General features: G+C 64.0%; 1 protein-coding gene across 1 annotated transcript; it reads right to left on the bottom strand.

Moving 5' to 3' along the window:
• Positions 1-370: 370 nt before the first annotated feature.
• FADS3 (fatty acid desaturase 3) lies at positions 371-15,325 on the bottom strand. Its single transcript, XM_036295663.1, is given in 13 exon segments — positions 371-683; positions 1,863-1,988; positions 2,155-2,234; positions 2,351-2,447; positions 3,049-3,146; positions 3,536-3,612; positions 4,203-4,263; positions 4,524-4,646; positions 4,757-4,858; positions 5,578-5,775; positions 6,209-6,319; positions 14,961-15,161; positions 15,164-15,325. Coding segments are annotated over 13 exon segments (1,350 nt in total). The 5' UTR covers positions 15,188-15,325; the 3' UTR covers positions 371-631.
• Between the last annotated feature and the right edge of the window lie 414 nt (positions 15,326-15,739).

Genomic DNA, 15,739 nt, shown 5'->3' with positions numbered 1-15,739 from the left:
AGATGAGCAGGTGGCCCCCCCGCACATGCTCTCTGAGGCCCCTCATCAGAGGCTCCGGGAAGAGGCAGTGCCGGTCCAGGATGTACTGGCTTCCCCATCCTGCGTGGGGACACCTGCCCAGTGGCCCTCGGCCCTTGTCCGCTGGGCCAGCCCCTGCCCCACTCTGCCCAGGAGTAAAGTGAGGGGAGCCCATGTGACCCCCCAAGGTTGCTGGTGAGTGGGTGAAGAACAGGAAGAAACCAGGCCCTTAGGCCATGTGAGCCCCATACAGGGGGAAGCTCCGAAAGCACCATCCCCCCATCCTCCCGCCCCCAACACCCCGACGGCCCTCAACTCTTCTTGGAGATCTTGGCAGAATCCAGCTCCAAAATTCATGCAAGTTCAATACTTTATTCCATCATAGATCTGGGTTTGTCTTTATATAAAAATAACAGTCTGCCTAAATTTTTGCTCCAGGAAAACGTGTCACGCTCACCTTGTGGCTTCATGTCCCATCCCCCTTGCCCCTGTCCTGTTGGGCCCAGAGCTGTGGCCTTAGGGTGGCAAGAGGGCGGAGGGGAAGATGGCAGGACCGGGAGGAGGCGGGTGGAGCCTGCCTGAGCTGGCTGTGGTGGAGCCCTGGGTGCCACCTTCACTGCTGGAGGTAAGCTTTCAGCCAGATGTTGCCAGACTTCTTCAGGGACCTGGGAGGCATGGGTGGGGTGGGTGTTGGGGACTCAACTGCAAGATACCAACCCCGCCCCCCAAGATGATGCGTATGCTCAGAGGTGTCCCCATCCCCCCCTACCCCCAGGGGCAGGCCGCTGGGTGGCGGTGAAGGGGGGGGACAGAGAAGTGAGGCCTGTTCTCAGGAACTGGAGTGGAATCTCGACCTGGCGTGGGAGCAGGGGGAGAGGGGTAGAGCAAGGCCAAGTCCCGGCAGGAGCCAGGGTAGGCCTGTCCCTCCTCCCCCAGCTCTGTCTGTTGCTTCCTGCTGGGCCCTGCAGCCCAGGGATTGGTGCGGCCCAGCCCCTGTCCGCCACTAGCCAACGTCGGCAGAGGAGCCCGAGATATCAATGACTCGCGGGAAACGCTGTGCCAGGCGTCCTAACGGGGCCAGGCGGCGTGGCTGGGGCCCGAGGAGGAGGCTGGGAAGGGCCATGAAGGAGAAGCAGGGGTTCAAACACCGGCTGAAGGAAGGGCATCCAGGCACAGGTGGGAGGGCCCTGGCTGGGGGGTCCGGCCCCCGCTCCTCACCGCCCAGGCTCCCGCCGCCCAGCCCACCCGCCTGTCTGCTTCCCCTCTCGCCCCTTCCGCGCATTCTCGCAGCCAGAGCATCTTCCCAGAATCCACTTCCTGCGTGTCCCTCCCCCGGGCCCCGCTCAGCGGCTCCCACACACCAGCTCCTGCCTCGGGCTTTTGCACTGCTGTTCCCTGCCCAGAATGTTCCTCCCCAGACGTCTCCATGGCCCGCCCTCTCCCCTCCTGCCTGTCTGCTCATTTGTCGCCTCAATGCCAGCCACCTGCCCGTCGCCCCTGCCTGGCGCTCCCGCCCCTCTCCTGCCTCCATCCATGGGTTTTGTAGTCTCGTTTTAGTTGCCAAAGCACCACTCCCTTCCTCACGTTTTCTGTAATTTACTTATTTTAGGCGCTTGCTTTCTGGGTCCCCTGCTGGGATGTCAGGTCTAGAAGCCAGGGATCTGGAGCCTCGGACGGGGCCTGGGCCCAGGGCAGGGGGCCCGCGAGTGAAGGCTGGGAAGGGAGGCCACAGGCTGAGGACGGAAAGGCCTCACAGGTCAGCTCCCAGAGGGCCTGGGGGGCTCAGAGAGGGGCTGTGGGGGACCAGGCGGACAGGGCCCCGGGGAGCCACCAGGTGCCCTTACCTGACGATGTCCACGAGGGCGGTGAGGAAGGGCTTCACCTCGTACGTGAGGCCGTGCTTGGCACACAGCGCCTTGACCAGAGGTGCGATCCTGTGGTAGTTGTGCCTGGGCATCGTGGGGAAGAGGCTGGGGGGGCGGGGGAGGGCATGTGCTGGCACCTGAGGTGGGGGGGTGCCAGAGGGACCCCCCCCCCGACCCCAGGCCCTGCTCACCACCCTCCCAGGCCCCAGGGAGCCCAGACCGCCCGTGGGAAGACTCACGCCCACCCTGCGGGGCCCTGGGCCGCGCTCACTGGTGCTCAATCTGGAAGTTGAGGTGCCCGCTGAACCAGTCGATGAAGGGTGAGGACTCCACGTTGCAGGTGGCTGCCAGCTGCCGGGGCGGGTGGGGGCTCAGGTGAGGGAGGCTGGCATGAAGCCCTGAGCCCACGGCATGCCCTGGACCGGGCAGCCCCCTCAAGGCCCCCCTCCTGGCCCACCGCTGCCCACCTGCGAGCTGGCCCAGTCGCGGTGCTTCTCGTGGCCAATCTCCTTGGGGATGTGGTTCATCTGCGTGATCCACACGAACCAGTGGCTCTCCAGGACCCTGCACGCGGGGAAGGCTCAGCACTGCCCCCTGTCCAGCTCACACGCACAGCAGACCCGGCCTCAGCTTCCTCATCTGTACAATGGGGCTGCGTGAACCCTCCCCCGTGGTGTGTGGCGCCGCTGCGAGGAGCAGGCTCCATGCCGGCTGAGCCCAGAGCAGCCCTGCCCGAGAGGTGAACATCCACGGGGCCGCTTCCCCTAGACCAGTGGTCGGCAAACTGCGGCTCGGCAAACCGTGGCTCGCGAGCCACATGCGGCTCTTTGGCCCCTTGAGTGTGGCTCTTCCACAAAATACCACGTGCGGGTGCGCACGTACAGTGCGATCGAAACTTCGTGGCCCATGCGCAGAAATCGGTATTTTGTGGAAGAGCCACACTCAAGGGGCCAAAGAGCCACATGTGGCTCGCGAGCCGCGGTTTGCCGACCACGGCCCTAGACCCACTGTCCCGGGGAGCCCACCACTCTCGTGTCACGTGATTCTTCCACACCCGGGGAGGCAGTCTTGCTGTCCCATCCCGCAGATGGGGAAGTGGAGGCGCTGAGGGCGGGGGGCTGTCTGTGGTCAGGGTCCCCTGCTGCCGGTGTGTGAAGCGCCGTACCTGACAGCCACGAAGAGGAGCAGGGCCCCGGAGACGCTGTAGAAGGGGATGTAGGACCAGAAGAAGCGGCAGTAGAAGCTGGCAGCCCAGAGCAGGTCCTGCAGAGGGCGGAGGACAGAGGTCGAGAAGCAGCCGGCAGGGGGCCGAGGTCACCCACCCTTCCCGCTAGATGTGCCTCAGAGTCCTGGACGGGTCACGCCCCTCTCAGCCAGGTGGAGGGAGGGGTTCCTGCCCTGCCCACTGAGCACGGGAGTGAGGGTGCCATGGAGGGGCTGAGGTGGGGAACCCCTCCTGGGAGACAAATGCCGGTGGAGTTAACCCGGCGGGTCCCCACCCCCAGGGAGGACACCCCGCCACCGGCCCCACACCATGCCCTCAGCGCACACCGGCCGGCCCCCGCGCACAGGTGCCACACGGCTGCATGCGCACGCACACCTGTTTGCATTCGTGGACGGGGCTGGCCCGGGCCCCTCCCGCCGCCACTCACCTGCCACTGCAGGCACACCAGCATGTAGGCCAGATTCTCCACCTCGAAGTTCACCAGCGTGAGCAGCGGCGGGCCGACTGCAAAGACAGAGGCTCAGGACAGGGCGGCGCCCGCTGGCCGAGGGGGGCGGTTACTCCGGGACGCCCGGGGACGCGGTGCTGGGCCCAGAAAGGGATGACCCCTTCACCCACAAGGCCTGGTCCCCACTCTTCCCTCCGCGGCCGAGCCTCCTCAGGCTGACCCTTGCCTCACCGCCTCCTTGTCCCTCCTGCAGGTCAGGGCCAGCCTTTCGTGGCCACAGCCTGAGTCCTCATCCTGTGCACCCCAACAAGTGCTCTAACCCTCCAGGGCTCTGGACCGCCCTGACGGGAGGGCTGGAAGGAATTCCGAAAGCTCTGGGCAGGGCTGTGACGACCTCTGGCAGAGGGCACCCAGGAGGGGCCCAGCAGGGGCCCAGGCTTGGCAGTGGGGCAGTCAGCACAGGCTGCGGGCAGGGGTGGCCGAGCGGGGGCTGGGAGAGGCTGGGAGGCGCCGTGATGCAGATGGTTCACAAGTGCCCCTTCCTCGAGGGGCGGCTGGCAGCTGCCCAGCAGGCAGAAGCGGACGGCGCAGGCTCAGGCGTGGTGCCCCGGCCGTGCCCCGCCCTCGGGGGGACACAGGGACTCACTGAGGAAGAAGTACAGGTGCTGGTGGTTGTAGGGCAGATATCTGCGCTTCTTCCTGCCGTACTGTGGAGACAGGCGGCGGCTGGGGGGGCAGCTCTCCGGGGCCCCCTCCTCCCGGGCAGGGGCCGGGGGCTGGCGGGGGCCACCGGGCAACGACAACTCTAGATTCTAGCAACTGCGCCCATCGTCGCAGCAGGCTGGGCGGTGGGGAGGGGGTCCCTGGGGTAGGGGCTAGCCTGGAACTAGAGTGGGGGGCTTGGTCAGGGGCCAGTCCCCCTCAGCAGCAGGCCCAGCCAGTGTGTGTCCACGTCCTCCCCACGAACCTCAACAGACGACTCCCCCAAGAGGAAGATGGGCGCCAAGGTCACGTCTGGGTCTTTGTGGGAGACGTTGGGCTTGGCGTGGTGCTGGAAGTGGCGGAAGTTCCACCAATGGGCGGAGAAGCCCTGCAGGGGAGAGGGGGCTCAGGGGGGGCCAGGCCATGCCCACCACACGTGCCCGCACGCTTGGCGCCCCAGCTCAGCCCCTGCGTGCCCAGCACATGCCCCACCCTCACCTTCAGCTGTCCCATCACAAACTGCTGTGCCACGTGGTTCCACCGGGGTTTCCGGAAAACGGACGTGTGGCCCAGGTCGTGCTGCAAATACCAGCTCTGGGCCTGGGGAGAGAGGCAGGCTCAGGGGACCTGGCCCCTGACTCCAGCCCTGGGGGAGGGTGCTGGCTGCCTGGGGGCCCAGCCCTGGAGCCCCAGTGAGCCCCCCAGCTCAAGGGGCTCACCCACAGCTAACAGTCCTTTCAGGACCTGGTCTACCAGCTTCCTCTTTTTACAGAACATTGAGTTCCAGGCGGTCTCGGGGCCTGCACGTCATGGGGCTGGGGTAGAGCCCTCTGGCTCCCTGCCCTGTGCACACTCAGGGCTAAGGAAGGAGCTTCCTCAGCTCATTTCAAATGCAGCTTGAGGCCTGGCCGGTGGCTCAGTGGTTAGAGTGCCGGCCCAAGTGTCGCCGATTTGATTCTGCAGTCAAGGTCACGGATCTTGGACCTCGGTTGCAGGTTCCCCAGCCCCAGTGGGGAGCGTGCGGGAGGCAACCAATCGATGTATCCCTCTCAGGTAGACACTCCTCTCTCTCCTCCCTCTTCCCCCCTTCCCTCCCTCCCTTCCACTCTCTCTAGAAATCCAGGGGGAAAGCTCCTCAGCTGAGGCTTAAAATAATTAATTAATTAGTTAATTAAATAAAACGCAGCTTGGCCCTCAGATACACACCTCCGTTCATTCACTCGTCCATTCATTCATTCATTCATTCACTCAGCAAATGAGTCTAGAATGTCCACGTGTGTCTGTTGGACAGGTGAGGGGCTGCGAGACAGTGGGGTCACCTGGGAGACGGTCAGGATGAGGGCGGTGAGGGTGCTGGGCAGCCAGCCGGGGCCCAGGAGGTAGACGATGAGCCAGGCGAGCAGCTCCATGGCGAGGATGTGGCCCAGCAGGAGCGTGAAGAAGGCCGGCTGGGCCTCAAACAGCTTCATGTCCTCGGCCGCCTGGCGCAGGGCGCGGAAGTCCTCGACCAGCTGGACCTGCCGCGGTGAGTGGCCAATCAGGGGAGGAAGCCAAGTCCCAGGTGTCCCCAGAAACGCCCCACAGCCAGTCCTCCCAGGCCAGGCCCAAGGGGTGTGGCCAAAGGGGTCAGAGGTTCAAGCGCACCAGGCGTGGGGCGTGACCTGGATTGCTACCTGGAGGCAGAGGCTCCCCTGAAAAAAGTGGGGTCTGCAAGAAGCAGAAACAGCCAGCGTGGGCTGAGCCCTTCCAGCTCAGCTCGTCAGAAAGCTCGTTGTCGCCGGGGATGCGGGCCCACAGCAGGCGTCCCTCAGCCCACCCTCAACCGCCTGCCGCGGAGGGGCTGGCAGACAGCCGTGGCCCCGGGCCCCCTGGGGGTGCTGCCGCTGGAGCTGCTATGGCCGTGCCCCCCGTGCCCCCCGTATGGCTCGGCCTCCACCAGGCCCTGCTCACGTTCTGGGCTCCGTCCTGGCTGGGCTCCTCAGGGGCCAGCTCCCCGATCAGCAGGGGCTGCAGGAACTTGCGCACGAAGCTGAGGTCTTGGTGGAAGGCATGGAAGGCGTCCTGAGGGAGAGCAGACAGTCAGGGGGGCAGACAGACAGACAGACAGACCGCGGAGCAGCACCTGAGGCCGCAGGCGAGCCGAGGACGACTGACGGGAGGGCAGGGCAGACGAGACAGTTGGGCGAGAATCAGCGGGCTGCTCAGTGGCCACGGGACTAGCCCAGGGGTCAGCCTTGCCCGGGAGCCGCCCTGGTCCTCCCCGGCCCTGGGGCCCTGCCAGCCGGGCCCAGCTGCTCCGACCGCACGCGGGCTCTCTCCAAACCTACTGGGTGCATAAAACTCTGGATCTGCTAGCAGCTAGGAGGTCTCCTTGAAAGACTCATGATTCCTTTTATGATAGTTTTCAACTTAAAAAAAAAAATCTCTGGAAAGCTTTCTGGAAATCACATGCTTTTCTGCGGCGTCGAAAATAAGGCCTGGGTCACAGGCGTCACCTTCGGCCGCGGGGGGGGGGAGGGGGGGGGGGGGGGGGAGCGGGGGGGTGCTCCCTGGAGGGCCGCGCAGGCCGAGTTCTTGGGGGTTTGCAGGGAAGACACTCAACAGTGAAACCCGTTTGATTTTAAAAGCAGGCGCAGAAGATCTGTCTTTCAAAAAGTAAATGAAATAGGTCTGACCTTCTCTGTAAATGAGCAGGGCGGCTGGGAGCAGTGCAGGCGCGGGGGTCAGAGGAGAGATGAGGAGGCAGATAAAGGCCAAGGCACTGGCCAGGGAGGGGCCTGGGCACTGCTGAGTGCGGTGACCTTGGCCGTCACCCCGGCCGCTCAGCCTCCCCGATCCACTCGTGGTGTGAGGGGCTCGCGGCTGCTCACAGTTCTTCAGCTGCCTGTCCCCGCGGCTTTCAGAGGCTCTCGGGGGAGGGGCCGGCCACAGCCACCCAGCCGCGGAGCTGAGGAGGCAGGGACCCGCGGTGCTGTCCCACGGGCCTGGGGGAGGTGACCGGGCTGCTGAGGAGGTGCCTCTGAAGAAGGGGACTGGACGGGGCGGCCACCTGTCTGCCCACTAGTGAGCCTACCAGCTTCCGGTGAGTGTGGAACAGGAGTGGCAGCCAGGCCTGTCTTTACTGCCAGGCGTCCCGCAGTCCCGGGGGGTGGGGGGAAGCAGCTTGGGAACCCCCCCCACTACCACCCCCCTCCCCAGCTCCTCAGGGCCACACCTGCAGGAGGCCTGCGGGGTGGTGGTGGGGTGGGGGAGCTGGGAAGGTGAAGCTTCTGGATTAACCTAGGCCGGCGGGAAGGGAAGAGGGGCTGTGTGAACTGTGGCGTGCAGACCCTCCCCTGGAAGAAGCCTGAGGGAGGGCACAGGGCCGGGAGGGAGGCTGGCCCCCCAGGAAGCTGCCAGGACCCTGCCCAGCGATGGAGGCGGCGGGGAGGGGCTCAGCGGACCCTCACTGTGACCTCGAGCGAGTCCATTCTGCCTGGAACTCGGCAAATCCAGGGGCAAGACTCCAGGGCCATCCTGACTCGGGACTGCTAAGGTTTTTTCCCTTAATTACAAAAATATGTATGTTCTTATTGATTTTAGAGAGAGGAGGGGAGAGGGAGAGAGAGAGAAACATTGACCAGCTGCCTGAGGATCGAGCCGCACCCTCCGGGGCACGGGATGGGGCTCAATCGCCTGAGCGGGGGCCGGGGCTTTAACTTTGTACCCGCAGCCCAGCGACACGAAACGGCCTGTTAACCGTTTCGAAGACACAGCTCAGGGCACGAAGTATATTCACTTTGCTGGGCAACCACCACCACCGTCACCTTCAGGACTTTTTCATCCTCCCAAACTCAACGCTGCCCATTCAAGGCGACACCGCCCCCCCCCCCCCCCGCCCCAGCCCGCGGCACCCACAGTTCTGCTGTCTCTCCACATGAATGTGACAGTCTAGGGACCTCACAGAAGAGAAATGATACAATATTTGTCCCTTTGTGGCTAACTTGCCACTTAGCATCCTGTCTGCAAGGCTCATCTCTGTTGTAACCTGTGTCAGAACTTCCTTCCTTTTTAAGGCCAAGACTCTGATTCCCTTTGAACCTCCCCTGGCAGCACACAGAGGCGCACGCACAGGGGCACACGCACATGGGCACACGCACAGGGGCACACACACAGGGGCACATGCACAGAGGCACACGCACAGGTGCACACGCACATGGGCACACGCACAGGGGCACACACACAGGGGCACACGCACAGGGGCACATGCACAGGGGCACACACACAGGGGCACATGCACAGAGGCACACGCACAGGGGCACACGCACAGGGGCACACGAGCACAGAGGCACAGCAGGTCCTTGGAGAGCAGGGCGGCTGGGCGGGGCGGCCCCTGCCCTGGACTTCCCGCAGGGTGGTCCCTGGCCGCCGAGCACACCCTGATGCGCCCCCGAACAGCTTTCCTGGAGCCTGGCTGCCGGGGCCTGTGAGCCCGTCCTCCGGGGCCGCTGCGGAAGGCTCAGCGAGGCTAAGCGCGGTCCAGCTCCCTCTGATGGAGGCCGGCTCAGAACCCGGTCCCACTGGACAGCTGTGCTCTGGCCACTCGGCAGCAGCCCTGTAGGTGTGTGTGGGGTCCTCACCATGAGGCTGGCCACCATCCCAAGCAGCCAAGGGACCGCTGTCCTGGGCCTGGGTGGTGGGGACAGGAGGGGGTCCTGGCATTTCCCGGCCACTCTGACCGAGTTTGAGGAAACAGCAGGGGGCACCCCTGCCGTCCACCCTGGGGCACCAGAAGTGCCTTCCAGGGACGCGGGTGCAAAGCCCAGGCCCCTCCCACCTGACAAGTCGAAGGTGGCACTCCAGGTCTCTCACCGGGTCTTGGGACAAAACTAGGGTGACACTGTGCCCCTCAACACACGCTGCTCACAGCGCTGCCCGGGGCAGGGCTGGGAGGAGGGGTGAGAAGTGGATGAGAGCCGGCCCTGCACCGCCCGGAGGCACATGCACTGGAGGCAGGCGAGGGAACGGGGGCTGGGCTGGGTGCTGGGACACCGAGGGCAGCGGGACGAAACCCGGGCCCATCCTGTGCTGCGCCCCCACCCCCCTGCAGGCACAGCTCCCACCCAGCCCCGCCTCAGCCCCGGGGCCTGGGAGTGGCTCCAGCCCTGCCCAGCCCTGAGCTCCCTGAGCGGCTGGCTAAGGGGCAGGAGTGGGAGGGCGCTGGAGCCGGCCTGCCGGGCATGGAAGGTGAGCTGCCGCTTCTGAGCTGGGCATGGAGTGACAACATCACCCCCTCCACTCTGTTTCCTCATCAGGAACCGCAAATGTCCCGCCCGTGGGCCCCGGGGAGGACTCAGCCAGCGCAGGTGGAGCACTCAGAAGGGGCCTGGCGCCCGGCAGGCGCTCCCAGCCGCGCTCTGACCTGAGTCCACTCCGATTTGGAGCCCTAGGAGGATGGGTCGCAGGGGTGACACGCCAGCACATGCTGTGTGTCCGGCACGGTCAAGTCCCAGCCAACCTGAGGGGGGCATCCCTCCACCCCAGAGATACAGTGCGGGCAAGGGAGCATTTCTGGCCACTCTCCAAAGATTCTGGAATATTCCAGATCAGACAGAGGGTGGAACCCAGGCCGGTTTGGCTCAGTGGGTAGAGCATTGGCCCATGAACTGAAGGGTCCCGGGTTCAATTCCGGTCAAGGGCACAGACCTTAGTTACAGGCTCGATCCCCAGCCCCGGTGGGGCACGTGCGGGGGGCAACCAATCAACGTGTCTCTCTCACATCGATGTGTCTCTCCGTCTCTCCCCCTCCCTTCCACTCTCTCTAAAGATCAATGGAAACATATCCTCAGGTGAGGAGTGACAACAAATAAAAAAAAGAAAGAAAGGGGGTGGCGCAGGGCAGGTGGGGTGACCTGGGCCTGCGCCTGAAGGAGGCAGTGGCTGTGGAGATGGGGTGCCCGCCCTCCCTCCCTCTCCCGGCGAAGACAGCACAGGAACGCGTGCCCCGCGCTCAGACGCTCCTCCCGGGCCGCTCCCTGGCCCTCCTCACAGACGGCCAGCAGGCAAGCGCGACCGGTCTCCCGTTTGCAGATGGGAAAACCGAGGCACTAGAGGCCGAAGGGCACACAGCTCTGAACATGGCACATCCAACTCCCGCCCATAGGGCAGAGCCCAGCTCAAGGGCAGAGCCCCCCGAGGCCGCCCTGTGTCCCAGCTCTGCTGGTGGCCCTGTGACAGGCTGGCCCACCTCTCAGGGCCTCGGCAGTGTCCCTGGCCCCGCGGTGACCCCCAGCGGCCAGGCACGCTGGCTGCTGGGCCTCTCTCCGCCGCTTGGCTCTGGCCCTCCTCGCTGTCCCATGAGAAACCCATGCAGCGTGGGACCCTTGGAGGACACGAGGAGGGCCACCAGCACCCACTCTGCCCACTGCGCTCCTGGGAAGGGGCTGGGGGGCGGGGACTGCAGAAAATGCCCACGGAGCCCGAGAGGTCACATGTCATTGGGCAGCAGGGTGTTCACGGCAGCCAGTGTGGTGGGTGGAAGCAGAGTGTGAGCTCCCGAGCCAGGTCCTCCGAGTTCATGGCCGGTCCCCTCTGCACCCACCCTCACTCAAGGCTCAGGATGGGCCCTGCCTCTCCCCAACTCCCACCAGACACAACCCCACCCTCCAAGCCCCAGGAGGAAGGCCCTGCTGTTCAAGGGCCCCAAGAAGGTCCTTCTCCATCACCCATATTCAGCCTCAGTCTCCCCATCTGCAAAATGGGCTGACACTAGTGCCTGCCTCAGCTCAGAGAGGCACTGAGCTATTTCCCGACGGCTCCCCTGGCGCGCCTGCACCACAGCATCTCCTGCCCTGGCCACACTGCCCTTTGGGACCCGTCATCTCATCCCTTAGCCCCCCTGCCCTTTTCTTGGGAGGCTCTGCCTTCCCCCTCCCCATTAGGGGTCATTTTAAATCTGCATCAGATTCCCCTGGCTTCCCTGCTGTGCCCTGCAAGGCCCCTTAGAATAAAACCAAAGTCCTGCTTCCCAGGACACAGAAGACAGCAGGAGCGGCGCCTGCTACTCTTGGACCCACCCACCTGCCCCGCTCCCCACTGCTCGACGCCAGCCCTGCAGCCTGCCTTGCTGGCCCCTGAACGCAGAGTAGGTCCCCCCTCGGAGCCTCTGCTCCAGCCGGTCCGCTGCCAAGGGGCTCCCTCCTCAGGGGTTCCCACAGCCCGCTCCTCAGGTGAGGACCGACACTCAGGGTATGCTCATCGGCCATCGACTGACGGGCACAGTGATTCAATAACTGAAAACCAACGAATGAATGAACGAACGAACGAATGAATGGAATAAACAGCTAAGTCCCAGTGTAGCATGTGGCAAAGAGCACGGGCTGTGGGTTCAAAACCCGGACCTAACTTTATTTAAATCAAATTTAAATATATATATATATATATATGTATACATACATACATACACACACACACACACACACACACACACACACATATATATTATTTCAGAGAGGAAGGGAGAGGGAGAGAGAGATAGAAACATCAATGGTAAGAGAGAATCATTGACTGGCTGCCTCCTGCACGCCCCACACTAGGGACCGAGCCCACAACCCGAACATGTTTCCTGACCGGGAATCAGACCATGACTTCCTGGTTCATAGGTCGACGCTTAGCCACTGAGCCAAGCCGCAGATCTAACTTTTAATTTCAAGTCACTTTGCCTGTCCGAGCCCCCGTTTCCTCGTCTGTAAAGCGGGAATAATCACCATAGGGCCTGAGGGTGAAGACAGAGTATCTATAAATCTGACTTCAGAGCCACGGTGGGTGCTCGGCGCCCGGCCCAGGCGTACCCCTGGACATAGGGTCCCGGGAGCTCCTGGGATAGGACGCAGTCTCTTGTGCAACAGCCAGGCCTTGCCTCTCCCGGCTGGCTCCGCTCCCTGCAGGCTGCCTCTGACTCTTACACAAACCTGGCGTAGGGCCCGGAGCGCTCTCCCCGGGGTACCGCTCCGTATCCCAGGATGGCCACAGGCTGACTTAATGGCCCAGGAACTCTGGGAATTTCCTGGCAGGGAGGCTTCTGCTGCCTGGACATGAGAACAGCTGATGGACGGCCCTGGCAAGACAGCTGCCCCACCCCCCCTGGTCTCCAGGACCTGGGATTGGAAGCCTGGGGTCTGGGCTTGACCACGCAGGGCGGGCACTGGGCTGGTCCAATCCCTGGTCTGTCTGATGGGCCCATATGGACAAAGACAGGGTCCCCCAACCTCAGCCACCTCATAACCCTTTTGGCCTGAACAGACCAGGTGTTCCTGGCAACTCCCACCCAGTGTTCGGGGCCTTGAGGAAGCTAAGAGGTGGCCTAATGCAACTCTTTCCTGTGACAGATGTGGCGGAACCAGACACGGTCACCCAGCAAGGGGTGATTATGCCATGGCTGTCCCCACGCACTACGCAGTCTGCAGGGCCCACCCACACTCGTCACACAGAAACATATACTGACCAGAAGCAATGACGTGGCGGCCCTGTGGCCACGGAGTTGCGAAGGCCCAGTCCTGCCCTCGGCCGCTTGCTGTCTGGCCCCACTCTCCCCATTGTACAGATAAGGAAACTGAGGCTCAGAGGAATGACATGCCTGGTTTAAGGTCACTCAGGGCCTCCAATGGCTGAGCCATGACCCAGCCCCAGGGAACAGATTTTTTTTTTTTTTTAAACAAGAAACAGACTTCATTGGTGATGAATCAATAAGAAAACCATCAGATGGAGGTCTCAGGGTCAAGGGCTAACTGTATGCTGGGGTCCCCACACCACATGGGAGGGTCCCCCGCACAGGTCTGGGCGGCAAGGAGGAAAATGCAATTACTGAAAACTCTCCGTCGAATTCTCACCTGCTCCCATCCTGCCCTTCGGATCCGAGGTTGGAAAAGGCCAGAACAAGCATCCACAGGGTCCGTGAGGGGCGGCCAGGGCCCAGCCAGGCCGAGAGGGGCGGCTGTGGCGCCTGGTACCCCCATACCTTGACAGGAACGCACACACGTGCAGTGTTCTCACACATGTAGGTCTGCGCATGGCCACACACTTACTGGCCATGGTCAGCTTCACCTCCGTGGCCACCACCCGGCCTCTCGGCCGGAAGGACGAGGCTTTCTGCCCGTTTCGGGAGGTTTAGGAGGCTGCTGACCCGCACCCCTCAGCCTCCTGGGGTGGAAGAGGGGAACGGGGACCTCTTTCCTCAAAAACAGCCTTTTTCAATTGGTGTGCCGCGGTGGGTGCGTCGTGTGCTGAAGAAAGTTTAAAACATGCAATACCTGCCCTGGCCGGTTTGGCTCAGTGGATAGAGCGTCGGCCTGCAGACCGAAGGTCCCGGGTTCGATTCCGGTCACGGTTGCAGGCTCCTCCCCGGCTCGGGCCCTGGTTGGGGCGTGTGCCGGAGGCAACAAATCGATGTGTTTCTCTCACATCCATGTTTCTCTCTGTCTTTCCCTCTCTTTTCCACTCTCTCTAAAAATCAATGGAAAAATATCCTCGGGTGAGGATTAAATAATAATAATAATAATAAAACATGCAATTCCTGACTATTTGGTCAGGGGCACTGACCTCTTTGCCTTCGATTGTCAAAATTTTAAAAAATGACAATAGCTATATGTTTGTGTGTGTGTTTTTGGTCAGAGGGGAAACACTATGATCTTTGGTGTGTCGCAGAATTGTGTTAGCTCGTGCGCTGTGCAACGAGAAAGGCTGCGAATCGCTGCTCTGGAGTCTCGCAAAGACTGGGCAACCCGTGGCGGAAGGCGGTGGGCAGGGAGCAGGGGCCAGGCAACAGGGAGCCTGGCCCTCCTGCGACCGGACACACTCTCTCTTGCTGCCTAAAGTTCTGACAGTGAGGAACTCATCCCCTGGAATCTTGGTTCATCCCCTGGAATCTAGGGCCTCAGAAGGCCAAGGACAGAACAGCATGGCCCGGCTCTGATGCCCCTACGGGGGACTTCGGGAACAGGCGTGAGGAGTCCTAGTTGGCTGCTCTGCCACTGGGCTCCAGCCAGATGGTCCCCCTGGACCAGGCCACACCCCTCCACGGCCCAGGCAAGTCTAGACATGGGTTGGGAAGGGGAAGTCGGGGTCCCCGGGAGCCAGCCTGTTCCCGGGGTGACTGTGCTTCCCAAGGAGGCCCACCCAGCCTGGCTGGCATGGTTCTCCCACGGCAGCTGCCAGCCGCGGAGAGGTGAGTCACTGACCCTCTGACATTCACCACAGCTCTTGGGCAAGCACATACCTTTGGGCCCAGCCCGGCCTTTGCTGCCCAGCCCCCAGCCTCTATTGGTACATCCTCGCCCAGCCCCTAGGGTCTTGGCCCTACCCTTGGCACCCAGCATGAGGGACCTGGTTGTGGGGGGGCGGGGAGGACCCAGAACGGAGAGGAGGTACCTCAGAGTAGCAGGGGGGTAGGGGGGAGGGCTCTTCTATGGGGCTCTTTCGGTCATGACACACCCACCTCTGAGAGCCCCCACTCCCGCCCAGCCCCGGCCCATGGCCCGAGGTGCGGTGCCCCAAGCGGGGACGTGGCCCCCTTCCCTCGCCAGCCCATCCCAAGTCAGGGTCCCTGGCCAGGAGGTCATAGGTCAGCTAGGGAAGGGCGCTAAGACCCCCGCAGGCGAAGCGGGGCACCATGCCCAGGATCCGCCCGAGCGCGCCGGGCTCCACCCCGCGCCGGCGGCTCCCTTACCGTGGCGTCCTCGGCGCCGTGGTGGCCGATGAGGCGGCTGCCCCCCGGGTGCCGCTGCGCCCAGCGGCTGATGTCGTAGACGCGGCGCTCGATGACCAGCCACTTGTCGCCCGGCAGGTTGTGCGGGCGGATCTGTTCCCAGCGAAAGGTGCGCAGCGGCACCCCACGCTGCGCGGGCCCGTCGCGCGCCCCCTGCCCCCCCCACCAGGCTCCCCGACGCTGCCCATGGCTGCGCGCAAAGGTCCTGGGACACGGGGGTCCTCCCGAGACACCCAGGCGAGCGAGGGGGCCTTCCCCGGGCTCCCGCCGTCGCCACCTGTCCCCCCGCGGCCGCGCCCGGCGTTGCCACCACCGTAGGAGCGCGCGCCCGGCTCTGCCCTCCGAGCGGAACTTTCCTCCCTTATAACCGCGCCGCCCGCGCCGCCCGCCCGCCCCCCGGAGCCGCGCCCGCCCCGCGCGCCAATCGCGGCGCCGCGGCCCGGCCCCCACGGGCCCCATTGGCTGCGGGCGCTCCGACCGGAGGCCGAGTCCAGGCGGCCCGCCCCGCCCCCCGGCCCGCGGCCACCACGGCGCGCCGGTCCGGGGCTCCGTCCGTGGGCTCCCGGCTCGGCGGGCGGGCGGGCGGGGCGGGGCGGGAGGGGGAGGGGACGGGACGAACCCCGCGGCCGGGGCCGCCGCGCCCTCGGGGCCGCGTGTGCGCGCTGCCGGCGGGAACACAGCCTGCGGGCAGTGGGCTTCCTGCCTCGCGGCCTGGGACGCGGCACCCTGAGCGCAGAAGT

This window comes from Myotis myotis, unplaced genomic scaffold (genome assembly GCF_014108235.1).
Source record: "Myotis myotis isolate mMyoMyo1 unplaced genomic scaffold, mMyoMyo1.p scaffold_m19_p_27, whole genome shotgun sequence".
NCBI lineage: Eukaryota > Metazoa > Chordata > Mammalia > Chiroptera > Vespertilionidae > Myotis > Myotis myotis.
The sequence above is the reverse complement of the archived record's forward strand: the minus strand, read 5'-3'. Positions and strand labels throughout refer to the sequence as shown.